The sequence below is a fragment of the Bombus pascuorum genome, chromosome 17, assembly GCF_905332965.1.
Source record: "Bombus pascuorum chromosome 17, iyBomPasc1.1, whole genome shotgun sequence".
Classification (NCBI taxonomy): domain Eukaryota; kingdom Metazoa; phylum Arthropoda; class Insecta; order Hymenoptera; family Apidae; genus Bombus; species Bombus pascuorum.
This window is the reverse complement of record NC_083504.1, coordinates 412,791-438,553: the sequence shown is the minus strand read 5'-3', so window position 1 is coordinate 438,553 and position 25,763 is coordinate 412,791. Positions and strand designations below refer to the sequence as shown.

The 25,763-nt window shown below is 31.5% G+C and overlaps 1 protein-coding gene across 1 annotated transcript in view; it reads right to left on the bottom strand.

Moving 5' to 3' along the window:
* The window catches only part of LOC132915422 (uncharacterized), a 383,223-nt gene that overhangs the window by 95,916 nt on the left and 261,544 nt on the right, over nt 1-25,763 (bottom strand). Inside the window, exons 13-18 of the mRNA XM_060975216.1 lie at nt 20,933-21,031; nt 20,507-20,646; nt 18,807-18,879; nt 18,185-18,220; nt 2,959-3,103; nt 889-994 (exon numbers count right to left, since the gene is read on the bottom strand). Coding sequence (XP_060831199.1) covers nt 889-994; nt 2,959-3,103; nt 18,185-18,220; nt 18,807-18,879; nt 20,507-20,646; nt 20,933-21,031 — 599 coding nt within the window. The remainder of the gene's footprint in view (nt 1-888; nt 995-2,958; nt 3,104-18,184; nt 18,221-18,806; nt 18,880-20,506; nt 20,647-20,932; nt 21,032-25,763) is intronic.

Sequence of the window (25,763 nt, the reverse complement as noted above, 5' to 3'; positions counted from 1 at the left end):
CATTACAATGATTAGTAAATTCTATTAATACTTTATACAAAAATTTTAACATATTAATTATTGCTATAAATTTTTATTTATTAGTTCGTAACATTTATAAATCGGTTTTTATAAAGTCTCCCTTCTATCGATATAAATCATATTTTACTTCAAGCTATAAAAAGGCAGTAAAATATTTCTGAAAAACAGCACATATAAAAGTGCTACGTTATTAAAAATTTAAATAAATTTCAGTTGAAAAATCTCTAAAGCAAGAGAATATTTATTAACTGACTAAGAATGTAATTTTTTATGTCAAGAATTGTCTACTATTTAACATATTCTTAATTTACAATATTATGTAATATGCAATTTAGAATATATTTTTTACCTTCTGTACGTAATAATACTTTGTGTTATAGTAGTTACTCTGCTAACGGGGATTCAATTCGTTTAGTCTTTTGTCCTAAAGTCCTACATTGCGGTATCGTGGCACGTGTATCACGTATTGTATCCAATAAAAAAGTCTGCATTATCCTTCCCTCTGTCACTCGAACAGTACGAAGAGAGTAACGAAACAGATTTTTGTCTTAGAAAACGTTTCATTCTAGATGTTTGCAACTCCAATTATTTGCAATTTTACAAACTAAGAGTCTTAAATAAATATCTATTGTTCCATCGTCTCTTTATTTTCATAACAAATTCATTAAAAGTATGAATTTCAGTGAACTTACATAAATGCTATATCCTTCCTCTGTTAGGTAATCAAGGTTTTCATATGTTTTCCGCGGAATGATTTTTATCGGAGTTATTATAAAGAAATTTCAATGAGGCATGTTCTCAAAGAAAATTTATTAAATAGGGTTGCACAAAGAACGATTACTTTTTTAAAACAGCAAATATGCATACCTCCTTGGCTTCTTTTTCGGCGATCGATGACCGTCCAGGTTCGTAATCCTCGATGCGTCCAGGTTGATTTTTATAAATCTCTGAAGTATATTTTAATGTGCCATTCCTAAAATGAAAGCAAAGAATTTTTATAAAAATTGTCGTTTATGTAACAGAGCTGAAAATATTTTAATCTTTAATACATTTAAATATATATATATATATATATATATATATATATATATATATATATATATATAAAATATTCCTTTATCAAACTTACAAAAGCAACAAACTCAGCAGAAATCACAGCAATTTTGGTCTTTATTACCGTCTTATAATTATAAAAATTGGTCTTTTTTTATAAAAATATTACTATTATAAATATGCAACTGTAAATATGTAAATTTTCTAAAAAGGTAGTATTTTTATTTAGATTTTTTTGCAAAAACTAAAATGGAAAGTTTTAAGAAAGCTTAAATGTTTAAGCTTTCAATAAGTAATATTGAATTATGAATATAAAAATGTAACGCAACACAGAAATAAGAACGTTAGTATCATATTCAAGAACAAAATAGATTTATCAAGTCTTTAAGGACTTATAGTATTCACTAAAAGGCATAAAATGTATTTAATCAGCAAAGCAAAAAATTTAATCTTAAAATCAATCTTTTCGACTTGTTTTGACATTTGTCAAAGTTTGTCCGTTTTTACATTTGCAAAAAGATATTTATTACAGCTTCCTTTTATTCCAATATAAAACTGATGTTTGTGGATCGGTAGGTCGACGCATAAATTGCATATTTTCAAGTTATTCCTTCGTATTATAGGACATTTTTCTATTCGCATTCAAGAATTTTCTATCGTTGCTCTATAATCTGAAATCCTTCGAAAAAGAAATTCAAATCATCCTTATCTTTGCATCTAATACATCAAAGCTTACATTCGATATTTCTTAAATCTTTGCAGATATGAAAGTACAAGATTTTACATTGAAAGAATTGATTTTGATATTTAAACGTGCGTAATATACATCTTAAAATGTCAAGTTATTTTCAATGAAATAATACAATTATTGATATAAATTATTATAACTACCTTTCTATCAATTTATCAAATTATTCATCAAAAATATGCAGCTGATAACTAAAATCTGCTTATACCGCCAATCATAAGTATTAAATTACCTGCTAATATTGAAACAAATTGTAAGCTTCCTATTGTTTTTATTTTCCGAATATGATATTATAAATTCGCTATTTTTTAAATTAAATATTTATCTACAATATTTGTAGGCAGAAAGCACATAACTAGAGTAGGTACAATATTTGTATAGATAAAAAGTAGACAACATTTTGTCGATAATATCTTAAATTTTTAAACAAGTTTTTTAAAAGCAGTTTTTTAAGGAGTTGTAAATGGGCAAGCCGCTGTATGATTTACATTACATAAAATACTAATTAAAGCAAAAGTTAAAGGTCTTGAACAAGAATAACAAATAGTAATCTTAATGCTTGTCATTGGCAGTACTTGTTAATCAAAGAATCTGACATGTTGTCTTATCATTATTGTTTCACAAATAACATAGTAAAGGAGAAGAAGCTTTTTTATATTTTTTATAGTAAATCTTATAACATTATCAAATATCATAACTTCGAGTATTTTCCGTTATTAAATTTGAATGTGTCACGTCCCGGGACCCGCAATAATTCTAAGTACCTGTCATCTTACTAAAACTTCAATTAACGACGAACCGGGTACGCGACGCGTTTCGCGGCCCTGGCACAACGATTCTCTTTCTGGCGGCTACTTTCGTCTCTATTACAGTACCGCGAAAAGATCGCCGACATACAAACAATATCGACGATAAAACGCAAATGCCGACAAGCCGAAAGGGTCGGGAAACTTCGATAGGCTTAACGGCCATCAATGTGTTTCGGCACCGCAGCCGATGATAATAAATTAGCCACCGGAGAGTGAAGAGTCAAGGAGTCGTTAATCGACAGTTGTCATATCATACTACTGCGTTAAGTTCAAGTTAAATAATCATCGTTTTCTGTTTAATTCCACGAATTACAATTTGTTTCTTACTTTCTGGGCATTGTCGACGTGGCAAAATCATTTTCCTTGTTACGTAGACGCCGACGGTTGTCGAGCGTGACAGAACGATCCGAATATAAACGGTGTTCCGGTTCGCTTAAATATCCACTGCCACTTTCGTAACCATATCTCGTCCCTAGAAAAAATACGTTTACAATTTATTGAAATTGTAGACACTGTAGGTATTGAAACTGTCCGCATGTACGAACATGTTAAAAATTCTACCATTCATTCCTCACCAGCGATCGTACAAGAAAATTGGAAAAATATGCACTCGTATTTACAATATATTTCGCGCCAATGAAATTTTAACTGGTTCTTTAAAGCTTCTGTTACTGAATTGTAAATATATATATATATATATATATTACAATCAGTGGTTTTAATGGGTAAGTAGTGCATTTTGTTAAATTACATTTAATAATAAATTTTTATTGTTATTACGAAATTATAATTATACAATATGATTATACAAGTGTATAATTATAATTATATATTTATAATTAAGCAAAATGCTTATATGTGAGGGTAGATGCCTAAATAATGTCTAAATATTATTATAATATGATTAATTAACTCGATACAACATTCATTAGTACAACTTTTTTTAAAATCAAACAGTATCATTTCCTTTTAAATTTATTAATTCAATTTTAAACTATAAATCTACTAATAGAAGAATAATTTAAAATAATAATAAATAATAATAAAATCTACTAATAGAAGAATAATTTTTATGAATTTCAAATACATGGGATTCTATACCTTTGAATTGATCGACGTGGCCATAACCGCTAGTTTGAGAGCGTTATTTTATAAAATTATTATTCTAACGAATCAATGTAACTACATACATGTCTATGTATAGCGTGTTATATGTTCTGTTATTGAAAAATTTGTGAAACAAAGCAATAGCAATAATGAATATGTCTTGAGCTGGATTTTAGTACTAGCGACTTAATGTTAGATTGTCCCTTTCGTTATATAAGGAAATGATAGATGCATAACATTTTTTGTTTTATATTATTTTATTGAATTATGTAGTAACAAAACAAAACAAAACGAAAGGAGCTTTTCTGACAACCTAATACTTTTCTGCATAGTGACCAACATGTAAAAAAATATGGTTTTATAAAAGAAACATAGTTCAGCTTCATATGCTTCCGTGTGTCTAAAAAAGAACCAATATCATCAAATAATCCTCCTTCGGCACCACTCAACTTTTGTTTGAAAGGTCTTATCGTAGCAATAGTTCACCTTTATTCGCTCACCTTTATCACATGAAATATCACGTGATAAAGTACAATTACTTGTTTATTCATGAATATCACGCTATTTACTTCTTATCAGAAAAGCCTAATGAAAAAATGCCCTTGAAATTCAAGGCTCTGGTGATCTTTACATATAATTTTTATGCACAGTGTGCTGATACAACTAGATACGATACGTTGGCTACAGGTATATGATACCATATCTATAAGAAAAATTTATTTCATTTTTAGTATATTCACTACATTCCTTTTATCATATAAAATGACATACTTCTGTCTTTGTTTTACACTGAAGAGTAAATGTTATCAAGAGACGAATAAAGTTAAATTAGTTATTTCGCGAACCTATCGGTGTATTTTTCCTATATATACGCATAACCAGCGGGTTCACGCCGTAAGGGAACCGGCAACCAATACTAACGCATACTCTGGCACGGATGCACAATTTCAAACAGAATTCGTTGTAGGTAGTACGACAGTTTTTCGCGAACATCTCGCAAACTAAGCGAAATCTCCAGTTATATGCATAGGAAAAAGTTGTTCAAACTGTTGATTTCTACTACATATCCAAAAATCATCAAAATCGGTTAGGAGATATCACATAGATAAATTCGTCAACTATATAGTCGTACAGAAAATAAATTACGAAAATGTACAAAACTGATAGTATTTTTTACTATAGATATATATATGGAAAATAAATCAATCTAAATTGTTTATTATATATGTTTGTTTATTTTTGTTGAAGTGATCGTCACTTCTGAGAAAATTCTACATCTGGTCTTCGGTTTCTCAAGCGCTAAGGTCATCGATAGCGCGTAGACAAAAGAATGCGTCGAGGAAAGACCATAAGCGGTACACATGCGACGTTGGTTTCGGCGGTTCTTTCAGTCTCAGGGTAACGTTGCTAGCGAGAGGATCTGGATCGGCTTACATTGTATTTTACATTTTGTACTTTATTATTCACAATATACAGTGCTGGACAAAAGTATTGGCACAGCATGATTGTTATGATAGAAATGCTTATAACTACTAAACAAATTGATTTAAACAAAAAACTTTTTGACGTATTTATTTATTATCTATTCTAGTTTATTACATAACAAGAGCAACAATATAAATAAAATAATACGCAAAATAATAACAAAAATATATTTTTTGAACATTTTATGGGTGGACAAAACTATTGGCACAGTAGAATATTTACGCTTATAACTAATTACATAATAAACTTCTAATATTTTGTTGGCAGTCCTTTTCTTTTAAGGACTTCCTTTAATCTTCTGGGCATCGAGTGGACTAATTTTTTAGTGAATTCAGGTACAATATTGCTCCATTCCTGCAGAAGAACTTTCTTCAGTTCAGACTTGCTTGTGATATTATGTTTCCTAATTCTTTTTTCCAATTCGTTCCACACGTGCTCAATGGGATTCATATCGGGACTTTGAGGTGGTGTGTTTAATGTGTGGGCAGTATTATATATTATCCACTGACGAACAATATATTATCCACTGACGAACATAAAACGCTTTAAAAGTGAAGAAAATCTAGAGAATCAAATTAGGAGTGGTCGCCCTTCTAAGGTAACAATTCGAGAAAAAAGGAAAATCGTAAATATTGTAAAGAAGGATCCAAAAACTAATTCGACTGAAATTGCTTCGATGTTAAAAGCTGAGTGTGAAAAAGAAGTAAGTACCAAAACTGTACGTAGGGTATTGAAGGATGCCGGTTATTCTGCCCGTGCAGCACGAAGAAAGCCCTACATCAGTAAAATAAACCAAAAGAAAAGAGTGGAATTCGCGAAAGAGTTTGTTACGAAAGATACTGATTTTTGGGAAAAGATCATGTTTTCAGATGAAAGTAAGTTTAATATTTTTAAATCTGACGGCAGAATATTAGTATGGCGAAAACCCAACACAGAGATGGACGAACTGAATCTGCAAGCCACCATGAAACATGGGGGTGGTGGTTTAATGGTGTAGGGATGTATGGCATCATCGGGTGTAGGAGAACTTATATTCATTGATGAGATAATGGATGAATATGTATATTTAAATATACTCAAGCAAAATCTTTTGAAAAGTACTCAAAAATTAAACCTCCCCAGGGATTTCTATTTTCAGCAGGATCGAGATCCTAAACATATGGCGTATATTGTTCGTCAGTGGATAATATATAATACTGCCCACACATTAAACACACCACCTCAAAGTCCCGATATGAATCCCATTGAGCACGTGTGGAACGAATTGGAAAAAAGAATTAGGAAACATAATATCACAAGCAAGTCTGAACTGAAGAAAGTTCTTCTGCAGGAATGGAGCAATATTGTACCTGAATTCACTAAAAAATTAGTCCACTCGATGCCCAGAAGATTAAAGGAAGTCCTTAAAAGAAAAGGACTGCCAACAAAATATTAGAAGTTTATTATGTAATTAGTTATAAGCGTAAATATTCTACTGTGCCAATAGTTTTGTCCACCCATAAAATGTTCAAAAAATATATTTTTGTTATTATTTTGCGTATTATTTTATTTATATTGTTGCTCTTGTTATGTAATAAACTAGAATAGATAATAAATAAATACGTCAAAAAGTTTTCTGTTTAAATCAATTTGTTTAGTAGTTATAAGCATTTCTATCATAACAATCATGCTGTGCCAATACTTTTGTCCAGCACTGTATGTATACATAGGGTGTCAAAATTTGTGTAATTTAACGTGTAAAAGACAAGGAAAGACGAAAAGCGGTATTCTTACGTTTACGTTGTCTTTAGCTTTCATATACATACGTTAAATTTAACAAATTTAAGAAATTAAAGAATTTCCAGCTGGATCGATTAATATATTAAATAAAAAGTATATAATTCCATCTAGAGAAACACTGGTGACCTTCATCTAACTTCTACGCCTCTGTTCATAAACGAGAAAATTAATCATGTCAAATAATGTCCCCCCTCAACAACATTCGACATATTCATGAAACATTTTTTTATATTAACAAAAACAAACGAGATTTCGAAAATAATAAAATTTTATGTTGTAGCGAGTTAATTAATAGAGCATGTGTCGTGACTAACGTAAAAAATGTATTAACCATTTCGAAAAAAGATTAAAATGATTATACAAAATGTTTAGAAAATAGAATTCGGTGCTTAAAGGGCTTATAGTGCTCACTGAGATGACTGAAAAATGTCTGATCAACAAAGAATCTAAAAGCAATCTTTTCTAAAAGCAATGTAAAATCAATTTTTATCATGTATTTGTAAAATCAACATTTATTATTTAGCGCTCGATATCATGAGTAAATCTCTTCATAGTACATCGAACGTATAGTTATTGGAGACGAAACACCGTTATTAACATACATATGCATAAATGCATATTTCTTCATGTTTGACTGAGTCTGCAATAACTATTTCGCTTTCAACGATTATACATTCAATGTGTTATGAAGAGACTTACTTATGATATCGAACGCTATCGAGTTTACATCAGAACGTTGATTGGACATTCTTTTACTGTCTCTGTGAATATTATAAGTCCTTTAAGCATCGAACCCTTTCTTTCACATTTTGCATATTCATGGACATAGAATGCTTAAGAATTGTGATAACAAATACCTGGATTACAAGAATATTTCAATCGTTATCCTGTTAGTGGAAGGGCAAGCAAGTATCACGCTATGTTTTAATGGTAATTATTTGGAATCGGATGCGTCTCGTCGATCTTAATGATCTTCGAATGTGTTGTCAAGTTCGTAACTCTAAACAACTTTTCCCAATACATGTTATTGCCGCACCATTGGACCTTAATTTCCGACATATTCACAAAAACTTTAACGGAATTTAAGTTACGATTACTTTATTCTGGAGTAAGTAGCTGCATTCACATGTAGTCCAACCTAAACTGAAATCACTGACGAGAGAGGCAATCATTTTTAATATTGTATAAATAAAAAAATTAATGCGTTATAAATTGGATTAGCCGTATTCTTCGGCCGTTATTATGTGGTCGGCAACGCTAGTGTGAAATAATTTTCGATGAATCAATTGACATATGGAATATGTTGCACCTTCTATAAAGGACAGAAAATTATTATACACGAAATTAAAAAGGGACGAAATATGCATTTCGGTTAGAAAACTTGTTGAAATAGTGGCCAACAATTTTAAAATGGACATTGATCTTGAATTATTTATATTGCAGAATTTTACAAAACAATGATGTCTGTAGTAGAATTCCACGGAAGGAACCATTTATTAACAAAACGAATCAAGGTAAGCGTTGAAAATTTACAAAAGAATATGTAAATAAAGATAATATTCTTTAGAAACAACTTTTTTCAGACTAAAGCAAACTAAACATATTTGCATGAGATGGGTATCGTTATGTCTGAAGAAAACTCAATTCATTATCAGAAATAAGTACTAAAAATGTACTTTGGTGGCTTTGATTTTCAAGCTATAAATCAATTTATCTTTAATACTACATGGCGTGTACTATATAACAATTTATTTTATACATTTTTGCAAACAATTTTTCAGTGACAATAGGTGCAAATATGCATTATAATTTTGAGGATCAGAATAAAGTGGAACATTCCATATATCAATCAATTCATCGAAAATTATTTCACGCTATTATTGCCGATCGCCCAATGGCAATCGGATAGTACTCTATCCCAATCCATAACTCATTCTCTTTTTTTGCATTCATACAATAGTAAAAATGATTACCTCCCTCATTAATGGGTTAACTCTAGATTGGGTTGTATAAAAATGCGATTGCCTACTTCATCGTGAAGTATTAGGTTGTCCGAAAAGTTTCTTTCGTTTTATAAGGAAATAATAGACGCACAATGTTTTTTGTTTTATATTAGTTTATTGAATTATGAACGAACGTAACAATAAAAATAGAACGTAATGGATCATACCTAATTCAATAAAATAATGTAAAACAGAAATTATTGTTCATCTATTATCACCTTATGAAACGAAAGAAACTTTTCGGACAACCTTATATAATTGTAAACTAAATTTAATTGAAGTTTTTTGCGAATATATCTTAGAAACTAAGGTTGAGCGACGGTTATTTGTGTAAATTGGTGAATGATCATTTTGACAACATATTTCGGAGGCATCGAAATCATCGAGGAGACTAGACTTCTAAATAATTAGCATATGGAATTCTATCGAATTTAAATAATTGAAAAGCTAGTAAACAAGCAAGTATACAGCAAAACACAACGTCTTAAAACCGTAATTGAAGTCAAAAAAGGCTAATTATTAATATAAAATAAGTTGAATATAATTAATACGGTTTGAATATTTCATGACCCTGTTTCGACACACTCTTGCGATTAATGTGTCATAACTTTTACAAATACTGTCCTATTCGCTTCACATTTTGTATACATATATGATTTTTATACTTCTGTTTTATTATATTTAGTTTCTTTACATTACTTTCAGAACTTAAATCTAACATATATATTTTTATTGTCAAAGTTTTAATAGTTGTCTGTAAACTTCCGTAAGCTACTGTATTTTACATTGTAGCAATAATGATATTTCTGTACCACGCTATAAATTGTACATACATAACAAAGCAGCGTCTCGAACTCTTTTCAAATAAATAGTATCTCCAAATGCGATAACGACGTTGCTGTTATTAAACAATTTCCTATAATATAGAATTCATATTAAAAAAATTTATTTCATATTTTGCTCAAACTTTAGATATTTTTTAACGTTAAAAAAATACATATGCAATTTAGACTACAATGTCAGATAGAACGCTGCAAGGATAAAAATAAAGCTAAAAGTAAATCAGTAAACCTTTTATAATGGCATAAATTAATTTTCCTTATAAAATACCGCGTTGGTTTTTAAAAGAACACGTTTATTTCACATAATAAAATGTTTTATAAGATATAGCTATTAAGGACTAAAAATACTTCTAACATTAGTTTTGACTTTTAAATCAGTTATATAAAACCTTTATTGTGAATAAGTTCTATAAGAAACTGAAATATTTATCTGGGTTACGATTCCTATATCCTATATTCCTGTATGTCAGTTCTTATATTGCTTCTAAATTGATTTTTTGTTAAACTTTATAGAATCTAGAATCGAATCTTATATCTCAGATTTTAGGTTTCATTAAAAATAGCATATATTACATACTTTTCATTATTTATGTTCATTCTACAACTATTCCCTAACAATGAATTATTATAACGTATATAAACTTAACAGCCGAAGGTTGTATCTTACATAAGAAGTTAAATAAAGAGTCATATATGTTTTACAAATCTAGACAGAAGTTTATAAGAAAACCTCGTCTACCAATGCTTTTACTCATTACTATATAATATACGTACGGAAACGATTAATCGTAGAAAAATTGGAAGGAAAATAATTGATCATAGTCGTTAATCTGTAGGAGGAGGTTAAATAAAGACGGGAACTCACAACAAACGATTCTCATATGTATATCGATTTGATCAGTTACTATTTTCACTCATTGATGATTAGCATGGTTAAAATACTAGGGGTATGCGGGTAATCGAAAATAATGGTCGAGTTCGCACGGGATCCCGAAAGTTTGCCTGACACATAAATATGTTTGCGTACGCGTAATTTCAGAAGCCGATTATGATTTGGAAGCCAGTGCTGCATTCGTGATATGATTTTTCAGACTCGTCTTCGATTTAAATGGATTGTTACTTCTGATTACACGATAACAAATGAAAACTCTTTTAAACTTAATAATTTTTATCTGGAAAATACTGCCCCGAATGCGATATGAGTTCCCGAATTGAGTCATCATTGCATTTTATATGTCAAGCAAATTTTCAGAATCCTGCTCTATCCGACCCCATACGAAGCCCCAGAACTCGTAACTTCGGGTATCCGCACACTCCTATTTAACACCGATTATTTATGTACAATGTACTCTGGCTCACGAAAGTACTCGAATACTTTTTAAAACAGAATAACTTTTTTAACATTTGACCAAATATAAATTGTTTTGAAAAGTTAGGAAGGTTACTTTACTTACTTTTTAGGGGGTTGATGTGTAAACAAAGTTTCGAAAAAGTTATAATTGGTCGGAATCGTGAAGAAAATAGTAAGATAGATCATTTCCTACTACTTTTTTCATCTACAGGACTGCAGTGAAAATTTAAAAAATACTTTTTGTACATATATGTTAGTTATACATGTTAGAGTATTTCTGTAGATAACCTTCCACTCTGTAGGATAAGGCGAGAGATCCACCGAAAATCAATCCAATCTATATTATGCTAAATTGCCGCTCCTGGGTCAGACTTTGTATCTTTTTCAAGAGGGAATGCCTAGCACACGGCATTTTACACGTTAAGAAGACCATTATCTATACCTTTCCATTACAGTGAAGTTTCTTCCCCAAAAATCAATAAATTTGTAAGTTCAATATCTTAAAAACTAATTGGAATCGGTCGTACACATGTAAGGTTACTGAATTCGTCTTTAGAAGCGCCATCAAATGATCTGAAGGAAAATATATAGTCTCATTTAGAAAATAAATTCGATCTTCATACCTGGAAAAATAATGATATAAAAAAAATTTATTACGAAACAAAGGACTGTCCATAGTTACCACGAAGTAATATAAATAATAATTAATATCATAATGACGAACAAATTATCTATCGTAATACTATACATATGTTAATATTTATTAATATTTAACATGTTAATATTTAACAGAAACGCTTTCGCGTTTAAATTTCTTTAATGATTTTATTTATTGTTAGAAAAACATATAAAATGCAAATAAAATAGTTTTTCCGCGAAAGCACGCCGCCGATCTTACAATTTACAGTTGATCGGAAACGGTGCTCTTTATTTCGCGAGGTTAGGCGAAGACTGTCTTCTTGTTGAAAAAAGGCCCTTCACAAGGGAACAAAGAACTTCTCGAGGGCCTGTTGCAAATTTATAACGTGCACGGCACGTCAAAGTCATCAAGTCCGCGCTCATGACCGCTCATTGTAGCAGAAACAACAATGTCTGCAGTTTTTCAGCAGATAAGTCATAGGTTAGATTTGGATTAATAAATTATTCATTGTTTAAGATTTAATTCGCTAGCTATTATTTATTATTAGCATATTTATTAAATCTTTTTTTAAATTGGGGTGTTTGATCAAATGATTATAAAAAATTTTTTCGAATGATTAAAAAATAGTATCTAAAGTAAAAAAATGTTATGGAAATATTGACAAACATAAATGAAATCACTAAATTTCGGGCTTTCGTTAGATATTAACAACCAAATATGTGTACTTCTTCATCATTACGATACTAAGTGCTTAATATTAATTGTGTATTTCTTGTTTATCCTTCATCTGTTATTCATCATTCGAATAAGCTTGGATTGCTAATCGCAAGGAGCTTATAAGCAACTGACAAGCAGAAACAGTAGTATAACGATCAATCGATAGTGGCGTGGATTAGCAGTGGGAAGAGAAAAAGATCCTCTTTGTGAGATCTCCGAAAAATTGCTCAAAAGGCAATCCCAAGATAGTTCGAGCTAGATGGGCTTTCGAGGCATTTGAACTTGGTTTCAGTGTAAATGATTTCATATGTTTGTATAGAATCCATTTTTTAAGTGGCTGAGCCAATTGGATTGATTTAGCTTGCCGGAAAAGCTCTGAGTGCCGGACAGTCCCTCACAGTCTATTTGCCAAAAGTCACCACTGCTTTCCGTACTTCGTGGCCAGATTCTTGAACAAAGTCTTTGTTCGTTGCCAATGCACTATTATGCCGCTTGCCATTATTGAATTATCTCGCGCAAAGATAGCGCATAACTCAGTAACTTCGAGTCGCCGACTTTTCAAACGTTCACTCAAGCGCCTTGGCGAGGTCCTTAAGCCAAATGTATACCATTCCTCCAAAATGAAACAGTGTAAATTCAGCTTTACTGAAATCTGACCATAAGTTAAAAAGTCCGGTCTTAAATTAACGTAAGACTAAATACTGACGAGCTATTTATCATTAGATATATCGACTCGAAAATACATTACCGCTAATATATGCATGCTAAAAATTTTATCAAGATAGATTAACGTTGCTATGTACAAGCGATGGAAAATGGTGCAAATCGTGGTGTTTCACGACTGCCCGCCTATTACTGCAATAAATTTAAAAATATCGGTCCATAACACTCGTTTTTGCATCACCCGATTTCGATGAAATTTCAGCACATATAGGGGCTACAGGTCTAAGAAGATTTAAGGGGTGAATCTTGAAACTAGAATAATGTAAATATCAAAAATTTTAAAAATGCGATTTTTGCTTTATTTTTAGTTGTTGATTCTTAAAAATCAGTGGAGATATCTCTGTGCGCGAACAAACCTTCTTACATGAACGAAAGTAGGTCAAGTCTGAACAGCTGAAACAGCGATCCTCAAATCGAACGATACATGGCCAGTAGCTTATCTCGTACAAGTAAAGAAGAGAAGATGTAAACTATCCTGCGTGACGTTTCGTATGAAAAATCGTAAATTAAATATATAAACATATAAATATATAAATACACATATAAACAATGTTTATACAAATTTCATACACGCACTGCGACCGTCCTGTCCGCGGGACAGGATCACATATGCATCAAGTATTTTTGAGGTGCTACTAAATGTGATCGAATACTATCTTGCATGAACCAAACACGCTTTTCACACAAATTACTCATAATGATCATGATCATGTGCAATGGTGCATTATAATATTCACATCTATTCGATCACATCACTCTCTACGGCTTTTACGAAGTAAGCTGCTGCCCATTTATCGTTCAATGTGAGGCTTCCTGTGTACGCCGTTGCTTGGGCTGACCTAGTTTCATTTGTGTAAAGTTTGCTCGCGCAAAGGGATATTTCGACTAATTTTTAATTTCCAATAACTAAAAAGCAAAGCCGAAATGCACTTTTTTTTATTCTTGATGTCCATCTTATTTTAGCCTCAAGAAAAACCACCTTAAATTTTTTTAAATCTGTAGCCGAACATTCTGTATGTAACTGACATAAAGCTACAGAACATATTTGGGTAATTACATAATGGAACTGTAGAACCGTTACGTTCTCTCTGGCTTCAATGACTTTTTAATACATATCTGAGACATTTATAAAAAACAATCGGTATCAGAACAGTGGATTCTGCTTTATCATTGTGTATCCGTGACGGCGTCTGTATTAGTTACCAGCGGTTGGATAGAATGACCTAGCAAACCCTAACGCTTATAGTAAGGAGCAAAACTGAACACATAGTCGGAGTTTTTATCTATTGTTTGCATATAGAATACGAAAAAAGAAAAATACAATATAGAAATATACCTAAAAAATTTTATCCTTCATGCTATAATGATTCTTTCGGTAAATAAAAATTGTTTTCGTGAAATCAGTTTTGCACCGCAAGTAATTTTAAATGTAGGTTGTAGTTGTTTGTAAACTTAATATTTAGTAACCTCTCGAACACATTTTAACATGCTTGATTCTCGTAATATTTCTGCGTGATGAAATACAATTGTCCCTGTTCTCGTTGCTATAAATTATTAAAGTTCATGGGGGAGCATCCTATTCATTTGCCAACTACATTTTTGTATATGCTCAGATATTTTCTATAGGGTTTATTTCTGAGCTTTGAGCAGGTCATTCTATGGTTTGGAAGGGCTGAACCTGTAGCCAACTTTTCATATTCTTAATATCATAGGTTGTCTCAAAAGTTTCTTTCGTTTTATAAGGAGATAATAATGATGCTAACATTTTTTGTTTTATATTACTTTATTGAATTATGTGTGATTCATTTTGTTATATTACTACAAAATGAGTCATGCACACTTTTGGGATAGCCTGATACAATACTTGGGGTCATTGTCGTGTTGAAATATGACGTCACTCTCTGATACCGACATATTTTCAACTGTGTCCAGTAAGTTTTTTTGTAAAATGTCTTTATAGATGTATTGGTTCATCATTCCCTCGATTCGATGTAACGGATTTACGCCGTATACTGTAATGCATCCCCATATTATAATCAAACCGCCGTCAAATTTAATTGTTTGCTTAACATGACGTGGCAATAGACTAGTTTCGCTTCTTTTCTTTCAGCACCGCAAACGTCTATCCGATGAAAATCGATTAAGTTCATATTTCTCAGACCAAATCACTTTTTTCCACTGTTTAATAGTCTAAATGTTATATTTTTGTGCGAAACGTAGGCAGGCCTTGATATCGTTCGTTGAAAAAACAGACTTCTTTTTCTTTTCGATTACCATAAAATGAAATTCTTTTAGTGCTCTTCGAGCTGTCTATTTACTAATTTCCTTTCACATATCTAACAATTTTCTAATAATTTTGCAGTTATTGATGCGATTGTTGCAACTTCGGAGGTGATGTATCTATCTTAATCCTCTCTTCTAATTAGAAGATAACAATGTCGGATGGCCTCAAAAAGATGTAGGGATATCAATATCGTTTATATACAATATACAATATCGTTTCGGTAAAAAAGATTTCGCAAGCAACTTGTTTGTTGACAAACCATTTTTCAGTTGAAAAATAATACTATTCATCACGCTTCGTAATAATGAGTTCATTACGAAATATTAAAGATGCTTTGATGTGGTTTATTGTAGAAACTACAACAGATTAATTACTAATACATTTCTGATCCCGGTCATTAACATTAGTTGTTACCAAAGCTCACATGTTTACACTATTTGATTCCGACAGCTCTCTTTGCGGTATAAAACTGATTTCGCGAAAACAATTTTTATTTACCAAAACAATGATTTACAAAACGGTAAAATTTTTTACGAAGCCAAAACATTCTATATAATACTATATATTTTACTTTTCTTGTGTTCTATATACAGACATTGAATAAAATACCATTTATATTAAAATCCTGAATGTGTGTTCAATTTTGCTCCTTACCATGTCTTCTGTTTATGTTTGCGCACAAGGGTGAAACGAGCTTAAGTAAAGCTGCGTGCACAACTGCATATGCAACACTGTAAGAAATGTCTGTTATAATTAAAATAGAAATGAATATTATCAATGTATTAAGTCTGAGTTTGGGTTGGTCTTTTTAAATTAGTCGGCAACAATTGCCTGAGATGATAATAATATGCGAATAAATTGTTAATATTATTTTATGAAATAGAGTAATTTTTATTATTTTACGCAAAAGTTGCCGGTCTTTTTGCACTCACTTGATAAAAAAAATTAACCCAGACTCAAACATAATATATTGATAATATTAATTTTTAATTAAAATGTAACAGATATTTTTTACAGTTTCACAGATGGAGTTGTGCATGCAGCATTATCCGTGTTCGTGCTTTCATCCAAAGGATGCCGTTATTTAAATAATTCAAGACAATAAATAAATTCTTATTGAATAAGCTGTCCATATTCTCAAATAGCTGTGGTAATTTACTGGTATTGCATTATATATATGGTATGCCATTATAAATTGAATAGCCCTGCTTTATCTATCTGTTTTTACAAGTTGAGACGTGAAGACCTGTTTCATTATTAACCGTATTAACATACATTATTAGACATGGCGTTATATAAATTCTTGGATATCTGCAACAATTGCGGAAAGTTGATAGGTTTTTGATTAGCCAAAAAGTATTTCATGGCATGATGAATTTGCACTAAATGCAACAAATGAATGATGAAGTTCGATCGCGAAAAGTTATTGTCCAGATATTATGATACTTATTATATCAAGGGTCGAAATATAAAACGTATGAAGACATTTAGAAATTAGTGCTTACAAAAATAACGTTTCACAATATACATCTTTGTGAATAAACTGCCTGCCGCTTCATTGCGTACTGTATAATACTGAGATTACCTCAGTCAGCATTTCCTCGCAAATAGCTGTCGGTTGGGTCAGCTTTTGCCGAGATATATGTATCTTGTGGATTGAAAAACATTCTACGTAAATAAGAAGTGAAAACAAAATTGTCGAAACGAAACCGAAGTAATCGAATTATTGCAATAAAAGTGGGGGGAAAAATTAACAAAGATCGCCTTGTAATTGGGCAATGAATTTTTGGCATATTTTTAGCAGAATTTAACGCATAAACAAGGAGATATTTATTATATTAGTATTAGATCGGTGTTTCACCACTTTAGTCACTGCTATTCAGGAACAGAGCAAACCAGGTATGCCAGTTATGTCTGACTGTTGGAAATCGTATAAATACTTAAACGAGGAAGGATATAAACATCTAGCGATAAGCCATAGAATGAACTTTGTTGATTCGGACAACGGTGCTCATACATAAAACATAGAACGTATTTGGAGGCGAAAAACGGGAACTAATATTTCCTGTTACAGATCTCGCAAATATAACTTGAAATTAATTCCAATTTAATTTTAATCTAACCAAGACACCAAAAAGCTACGCATCGTTAAATATACACATATGTATAATAATAAAAATATTTTTATGTATATCTGGAAAACTAAAGTTGAGCGGCTATAGCATGTAGAAGAAAAAGTTGTTCAGATTGATGGCCCTGAAAACATGCTCCAAGGTCATTGGAATCGACGAAATCGCCTCTGTTCCATATAATTTTCCATATTTTTACATAAAAAATTCGAAAAAACTACACCAATTTTAGAGAAGTTATTCTGTTTTAAGAAATGTTCGAAGATTTTCGTGAGCCGACGTATGTATAGTGTTACGTAAGTTATCGATACGTTTAATACACACTGTGTGGACACTGTATATACACGTCGAACGCAGTTAACTGGTTAAAAACAGCGAAATCTCGACCGATCAAGTCGGCCATTATCATGATTGTGTTAATTTTCTAAACTATTTCATTTATTAGTATTCGTTTATATCGTAATATGTTGAATTCGTTGGAGCGTGTATTCACCTCTTCTTTGTTTGTAATGAACGGTTATGTAGTCATCTGAAAATGAGATTATATATTAATCTCAGCTCCTTGTGATTTTCTGATAGATTGCTTGTTTTAAGAATTATAATTCTTATTCAAATGATACTTTAATACTTTTTAATCTATTCTAATTTATAATGATTCGTTATTTAAGCAAAGATTTGAAGACATGTGTTTCGATATTAATATTGGAATAAAAAGAATTTGTTTTTTGAGAAGTAACGGTATTTTTTTAGTTAGAATTAAATTATAGTAAATTCACATGAAAAATGTATTCACGGAAAACTGTAAAACTGCAAGAAACCACTGAATTTAATTTGTCATAATACGAAATGTTAATTAATTTAAAAAGAAAGTAGACAATTATTTAGAAGAATAACCTTCAATGAGATAGAGGTAATTTATGTTAAACATTACTAATAGATCACTATTTCATAACATTATTATGTGTATATTATTCGTTAGACTAGTTAAAATTAAAAAGAAAAAAGAATAGGAAAATACTGCTGAGCATTTTCGTAATATTAATCGCTATTACAACTTTCAATTGTTTCGTATAAGCATTGAAGCTGCACAGTACATATTTGCCACACAAACTCACCGCTTCTGTCTGCACGATGCAACGAGTCGTACATTTTCTTATACCATTTTGTTTGATTATTCTCCTTGACTTCCTAAAATTTTAGTTTCTTAATCAAATGATGCAAACAAGAAGAAAATTCATTAATTCTAAAATGAAAGTCAATGAGGTTTCTTACTCATAACGACAGGATGTTAAAAAATGTTAAATATCATAGCTAAACGCATTCGTTTTAAAATGGCATAGTAAATAATTTTCGTGGTTCAATATTAAATGTATATATGTATTTTAATTGAATCATTTTTGCGTCATTGAATCATTTGAATAATTTTTTGTCATATACAGCATTTCGCTGAGAAAAAAGCAAAACTATCATAATAACAGATCCTCAGTAATTTTGGTACTGGTATTTACTAACTAATTTTGTTCTTAATCTTGTGTATAATAAGAAATTTACTTTTAGAATTAAAAATTGTGTAATTCATATTGCAGATATAAAATGTGTCTCAACAATTTTGAGTACTTTAAAGGTTCGCATTTTCAAAGATATGGAAAAATTTTATTTACGGAATTGATGAATGATGTAAAGGAAGCTATACATGCCAATAATAGTTCCTACTTCATTAAATGAAAGATTTCCAAAATTTTGAACATCATTTTTATCTAAGAAATAAATTAATTAATAATTTATACGCAATAAATTATATTCTTTGACTTAGTGAAGCATAATATATTCCTTTGTAAATGAAGATTTTCCATGCATCTAGAACTAACGGAGATATTCAAAGTAATCAAAATTTATTGGGACACCCTACATATATGTACATATTACACAAATCCTAATATTTATTTAATCCCACACTGTGATGTAATGATTCTAGTATATATAAATACGGTGCGATTCATAGAATAAAATCAAATTTTATGAAAGTAAATAATAATGTAGTAAAAATTATTTGTAGTAAAATTAACTTAACTATACAGCAGACATTCATATGAATGTGACAGTTATAAATATTGTACATGATCCTCTATAACACTATGTGACATGTAAATAAAATACCTTAACATTTAAATTTTTCTATTGTATTAATATATGTAAATTTTACTATTATTAATCAATATTTTATTTATTAATTATATTTAAATTTCATTTTCATTGTTTATCACTAGGCTGCAGATGTTCATATAAAATTTAAATATGTAAAAATTTACAGAATACACATTATTATAAAAAAATACATAAAAGTAGAGTATTTATCATAATATTTACGTAAATAATACAAATTTCTGTATTCAATTTAAAATTGCATAAACATTTGTAGTATATTTACCACTATATATATATTTATATTAGTTCAAAATTATCCAGAAACAAATGACCTTGTAATAGCAGTTCAAATTCAATAAAGTAGAAAATCACGAACAATTTTTAATTTCTTTCTGTCATAAACGAAAAGAAATCTAGTTATAGAGGGTTGATATAAACATATATGGAAACCATGTTATTAAGAATTATTTGAGCTAAAATTTAATATTGCAATAAAAGAATCATATTTTAAATTTAGTTATTTCTAAATAAGATAAGATACACAGTAAAAAGTCTGTCAGTAATACAGTAAGGGATTAATGATATATTTAAAGAAATCTTAATACATTAATGAACCTAAATTCTAAAACTTTTCACTAACTCTTAACCAGAGACAGATGCAGAGACCTACCGATCTTAAAACGAGAGGAATACCCTCCTTAGATGTTGGGCCAATACCATTGAATTTTCGAGGACCCAAATCGACCATCTTCTTTGGCGGTTCATTTTCTGTTTCTGGCTCGCTCTCGTACTCTTTCTTCACGTTGTAAACTGAGCGAACATCAGCTTAATTTCATAATGCGGTAACCGGGAAAGACTCGTTTCACACAAATTTTATCGAGAATGTAAAGAATGATTTATCACATCACGCGTAACGTCAACATTCACGAGAATTCTTCACACAACACAGCATGAAAGTAAATTACACTTTAAAAAGTAATTCACGGGTGAATTCACGAAACAGAGTTTATAGATACGGTTAAACTCAAATTACGTGCTCGGTACACGTCATAAAATATATGTTCGACGGTTACGAATCTATGAAAAATGTACTCACTGATCTCGCCTGGACTAATTATCGGCTTTTCGTCGCTCGGAGGTCGTTTTATCGTTTCGGTCTCCTCCAGATAGGCTGCTCCTTTCGGTAATTGTCCCTCTAAAATTACATGAAATAATTATTATTTTCGTATAAAAATTAATAAGTAACGTTACAGAAATAAAATAACTTTCTTTAGTGAAAACCAGTTATATAAAAAGGAAATAATGTTAATAATATATAAGTTAATATTCGAATAGAAACGAAAGATTATTTTACGGGAAACAAGTTCAATATTGCGTTTAAAAATTATAGAGGTAATATTTCGCTTAGAATAGATAATTTGTTTGAAAATATTTATTATATGTAAATATACAGGGTGGTACAAAAGGTTCTCATACTTAAAGGTCTTACAGTACTCAGGAATAAAAAATGTCTAATCGATGTAAGTCCTTAAAAGCAATGCTCTCGGTATAAAATCCATTTTTATTATTTACTAGCGTTCCGTATCACAATTGATTCTGTTCGCGACACATTTAATTTACACAAAGAATTATAGATGTACTTGTAGTACAGATCTTCATAATTGATATTCGACGTATCTTCCTTCTATTGCTACATATATCTATGGATCATACATCGTCGTACAATTTCAAATATCCTTTCCTTGCCACGTATTCTATAACACGCATTTTCTATTCGTTATCGTAAGTCCAACATATTATTTATCGGTTATGAGTAGGCCAAAGTCTTTAAGGCGTTTCCACATAAAGAATCCAGAGGATTTAAGTCAGATGATCGAGACCATTCTGACGGATTCCCTTGTCTCATCTACCTTTTTCCAAGGGTTTGATTTAGACTTCAACTTAGTCATTTATTAACAGGCTCTGATTAAAAAATTCAAGGAGAATCTTTCTTGATGCCCTGATTCAATAGTTGCGTAAGGATTTTCATCTGACCATCCATAGATATTATGAGAATTTGTAACCCCATTCCTGCTACTCAATTCAGCCACGTCAGTAAAGAGTACAATATAAAGGGTAGAGTTCGGTGAATCGATAGTTAACTGATATCCACAGCCACTGGAGGCTTTCGAGTTCTTAGATTCTGTTCTACCATCCTCGAAACACGTTCTTCCGTATCAGCGATAGAAACAGAAACAAATCGCGGCCACCCAACGTTATGACGCAAAATAATCAAATTTACATACACGTTGTGAAAGCTTTTATATATGCTTAGCAGATGGAATGTGGCTGTTGGCATTTTTCTGCGTACAAGTTACGGGCTGCATGTGTTTCCATTGACAAGGTCACGCACAAAGTATATATTTGTCGGAGATGAAAGGACACCGGGCCCCCCCGTTGGAATTATTTGGAAAAGCCTCAATACTGTAGCATCTACGAAATAACCCAGACACAGTCATTCGAAACTTGAGACAATGAGCTTAGGCTCGAGGCGACAACCGGTCGCCGAGCGTAGCCACGGTCACGGGATAAACATTCCACCTAACAGAGATATAAAGTAACATAGCTTTCCTTTAAAGAATTGGCAGTACAGACACTTGACAATAAGACATTCCAACAGCCCCGCAGCTCGCCACACACAGACCCCATTCTTTGGGCCAGATGATCGCCAGATGCCGATGCATCGTTTACAGTTTATGTTCAGATAACCTGAGGAACCGTTACAAATCTTAGGACTTAGTTAACTAAAGTCCTTCAGATCGACAAACAGTCTTTATTCTATCAGCCTGTAAATCTGTCACCTATTGCGGGAAGTTATGGGAAAGCCTGATTTGGTCACGTACGACGTTGCCTGCTAGGAACTCTCTCTCTAGGGCGGCTAGCATCCTTTTCTAACCGCCAACATAGAAATTGACCAATTAACAGCAGCGTCTATTTCCCTCACCCTCCGAGTGGAGGCTTTCTTTGACGAATCCGATGATCTCGTGCCCTTAGGCACACCCCATCATAGTTTTCCTCTGCAGCGTCGTCGCGACGGAAAGTCATTCTTTTCTGGCAATCTGATTAGCTAAGAGTCAATCAAGCGTTCCTAGTATCGCGAGTAGTAAGTTGAGTCCGACTTAGACTTTGAAGCAAAGTATATTCGTTATCCCGTTGACCGTGGATTCGCTATATCGAACCTAGGGCCATTGTCATTTGCGTCCAGTCACCGCGTCCGCTCGTCAATCTTGTATCAGCCATACTTGTGTAATAAATATCTGTGCGACAATCATGAACAACCCTGGTGAAGATTCATTATACGCCCCTAGCTACAACCCGACATATTTGTCATTTCCATATTAGAAAAATAATGGACATTATTAACAATATGAGAATAACGAGTACATAACTGGATAAATACTAAAGATTTTTTGTTGACATTAGTAATAACCTTGTGTTTACAACATTGTACTTGTAATGAAAATTCCTCTGTGTCAGAAGTGAAGTATGATCAGGATATGGAACGCTAATAAATGATAAAAGTTGATTTTACATTGAAAGGATTGCTTTTAGGATTTTAGAATAGAATTTCATTGATTAGACGTCTTATTTCAGATTAGACTCTCAGTAAGTATGATAAATACTTCAAATATGAGACTTATCATCCTGTATATAATTCACTTGATTATTATGTGCACCAGTTCCATAGTGTACTTAAGAGTTTTGTGAATTGAGTGAGTTTCATGTACAAAATATAAAATATAAATATAATACATTTATATAATATTAAGTAATTATATTTAATATTATATGTGTAATATATAATTGAAGATATATATATAATTAAAATAGAAAACTATATATACAGAGTCATGTACCTTACTCGGAACCCGCGAAACAAGCGCAAGAACTCGGAAAATGGCAACATTGATTTAATAAAAAGGCACACGAATTCCTCGAACTTAACATAATTGCTGAAATTAATGGTTGTATTACAATATTCTTACTCTATATTCTACTTTATATTCGCGTTTATGCTATACCCTACTTTTCTGTAGTGAAATCTATGATCTTTGGTACCTGTACCTTCTCAATGCCTTTAAATGGATAGATTTAGGGTTTTGGCTGTATTGAAATAATTGGCTTATACAGAAAGATATGTTAAGCCCTAAGCCTACAAACAGATTCCCAAGCATTTCCCGATACATCTGCGTATCTACCCTTGCGGGATTATCATGAATGTCTAAATTTTGTTGTAAATGTATCGGTGTCTTTACCGGATTGCATTAATTTAAATTAATTTGTACTAAGAATCTTATCTGTATAACCTGTCTGAGACAAACTGAATCCTAATTCATCCTCCTTGATCTTAATGTTTAAGAAATTAATATTTTGGTTCTGAAGTAACTCTATTTGCTTATTAATTCCCCTTACTGTCATAGGACGTCGTATATTAGAAATAGTTCTAATCTCCTTGACTTGACTTAACATACATATGCGCATGTACACACAACATATGCATATAGTAATAATATACTATTTCTATCCTAAATTTTATAAACGCATGGCTCTTCCTCCAATCTTGGCATTCCTAATTCATTCGTTCCTAAGAACATTATTTATGTTTTGATTCCAGTGATACCCTGGCTAAGGTAGTCCATATATACTTCTATTCAACTACGGGCTTTATCTTGAACTTTTGTAAATCCTGGGAGTTATTCCACATTGTAACATAAACTTCTTCATTTATCTTATTATGTAAATATGTGCATTTTACATCAAACTGCTTAATTTTTAAATTATATATAATGGCTAATGCTGATATAGCCTTAACAGCCTCTAGTTTGTTACCGGTGCAAAGGATACTACACAATGTACTCTTAACTTTTGCTAACAACCAACGCCTACCGATCTAGCTTTATATAGTACTACTTTGTTGAGGACATGGAATTTGACATGGAATATCTACTTGCTCTTTATAACACCCATGTGAGTTTTTCTCAGTACCAAGTTCCACACGTTATGCTGCTCCATGGACATTATTTATTCATCCATCGCCTTCTTCCAGTTTTCTGTTTCTCCTGAAATTATTGCCACGTCTTCATTGTTAGAAATCAATATGTTACGTAACATCACATTATTTGACTGTTCCATTTCCCTATTCCTCGCTCTTGTCTTCTTTCCTTTGTTTGAAACTTATTTTATGTTCTGTGGTGGTTTTTCCTTTATATGTTATCTCATGTGATTCCTGTTCTGTACATTATCATAACACATAGTACCACTAACTTCTTACTGTTGATTCTCTACATCCTCTTCCATATCTTCAATCAACGGTGTTATGTGTTTTTCATCCTCACAGTATTCTTTAGTGCTTGCTTCAACATATCTTGTTTTTTCCAAGTCACTTTCATATCCACCTTACTCTAATAGCTTAGAGCCACTGACTTCTTTATTAAACTTTGCCGCTTTCACTACCTGTATTTCCTTACTTTTTAGACCATATATTCTGTAAGCTGTTCTTTACATATCCTTACAGATATTCTCTTTGCTCTCTTATCTAACTTATTTCTTGCCTCTTTGGATATATAATAGTATGCGACACTTCTAAATATCTTCAAATACAAAAATAATCGGCTTCTTACCTACTCTTACCTACTCTTCTAGTGGTATTGTCATTTTGTTTACACCCGTTAGCGTTATATTTCTGGCACATGCTACAATCACGACTACTGCTCAAAAATCTCCCAAGAAATGCGCGTTTATCACAGCATCGCTCGTATTTTATGTTCCGAAATTTTTTATCATTCGTATTCCAAAAGTGTTTACACTTTCTCTACTCCCCAAACGTTTAAAATTAAATGTCTTGAAACAAATAAAAAGGCTAGAATAAAATATATTATAAGAGAATT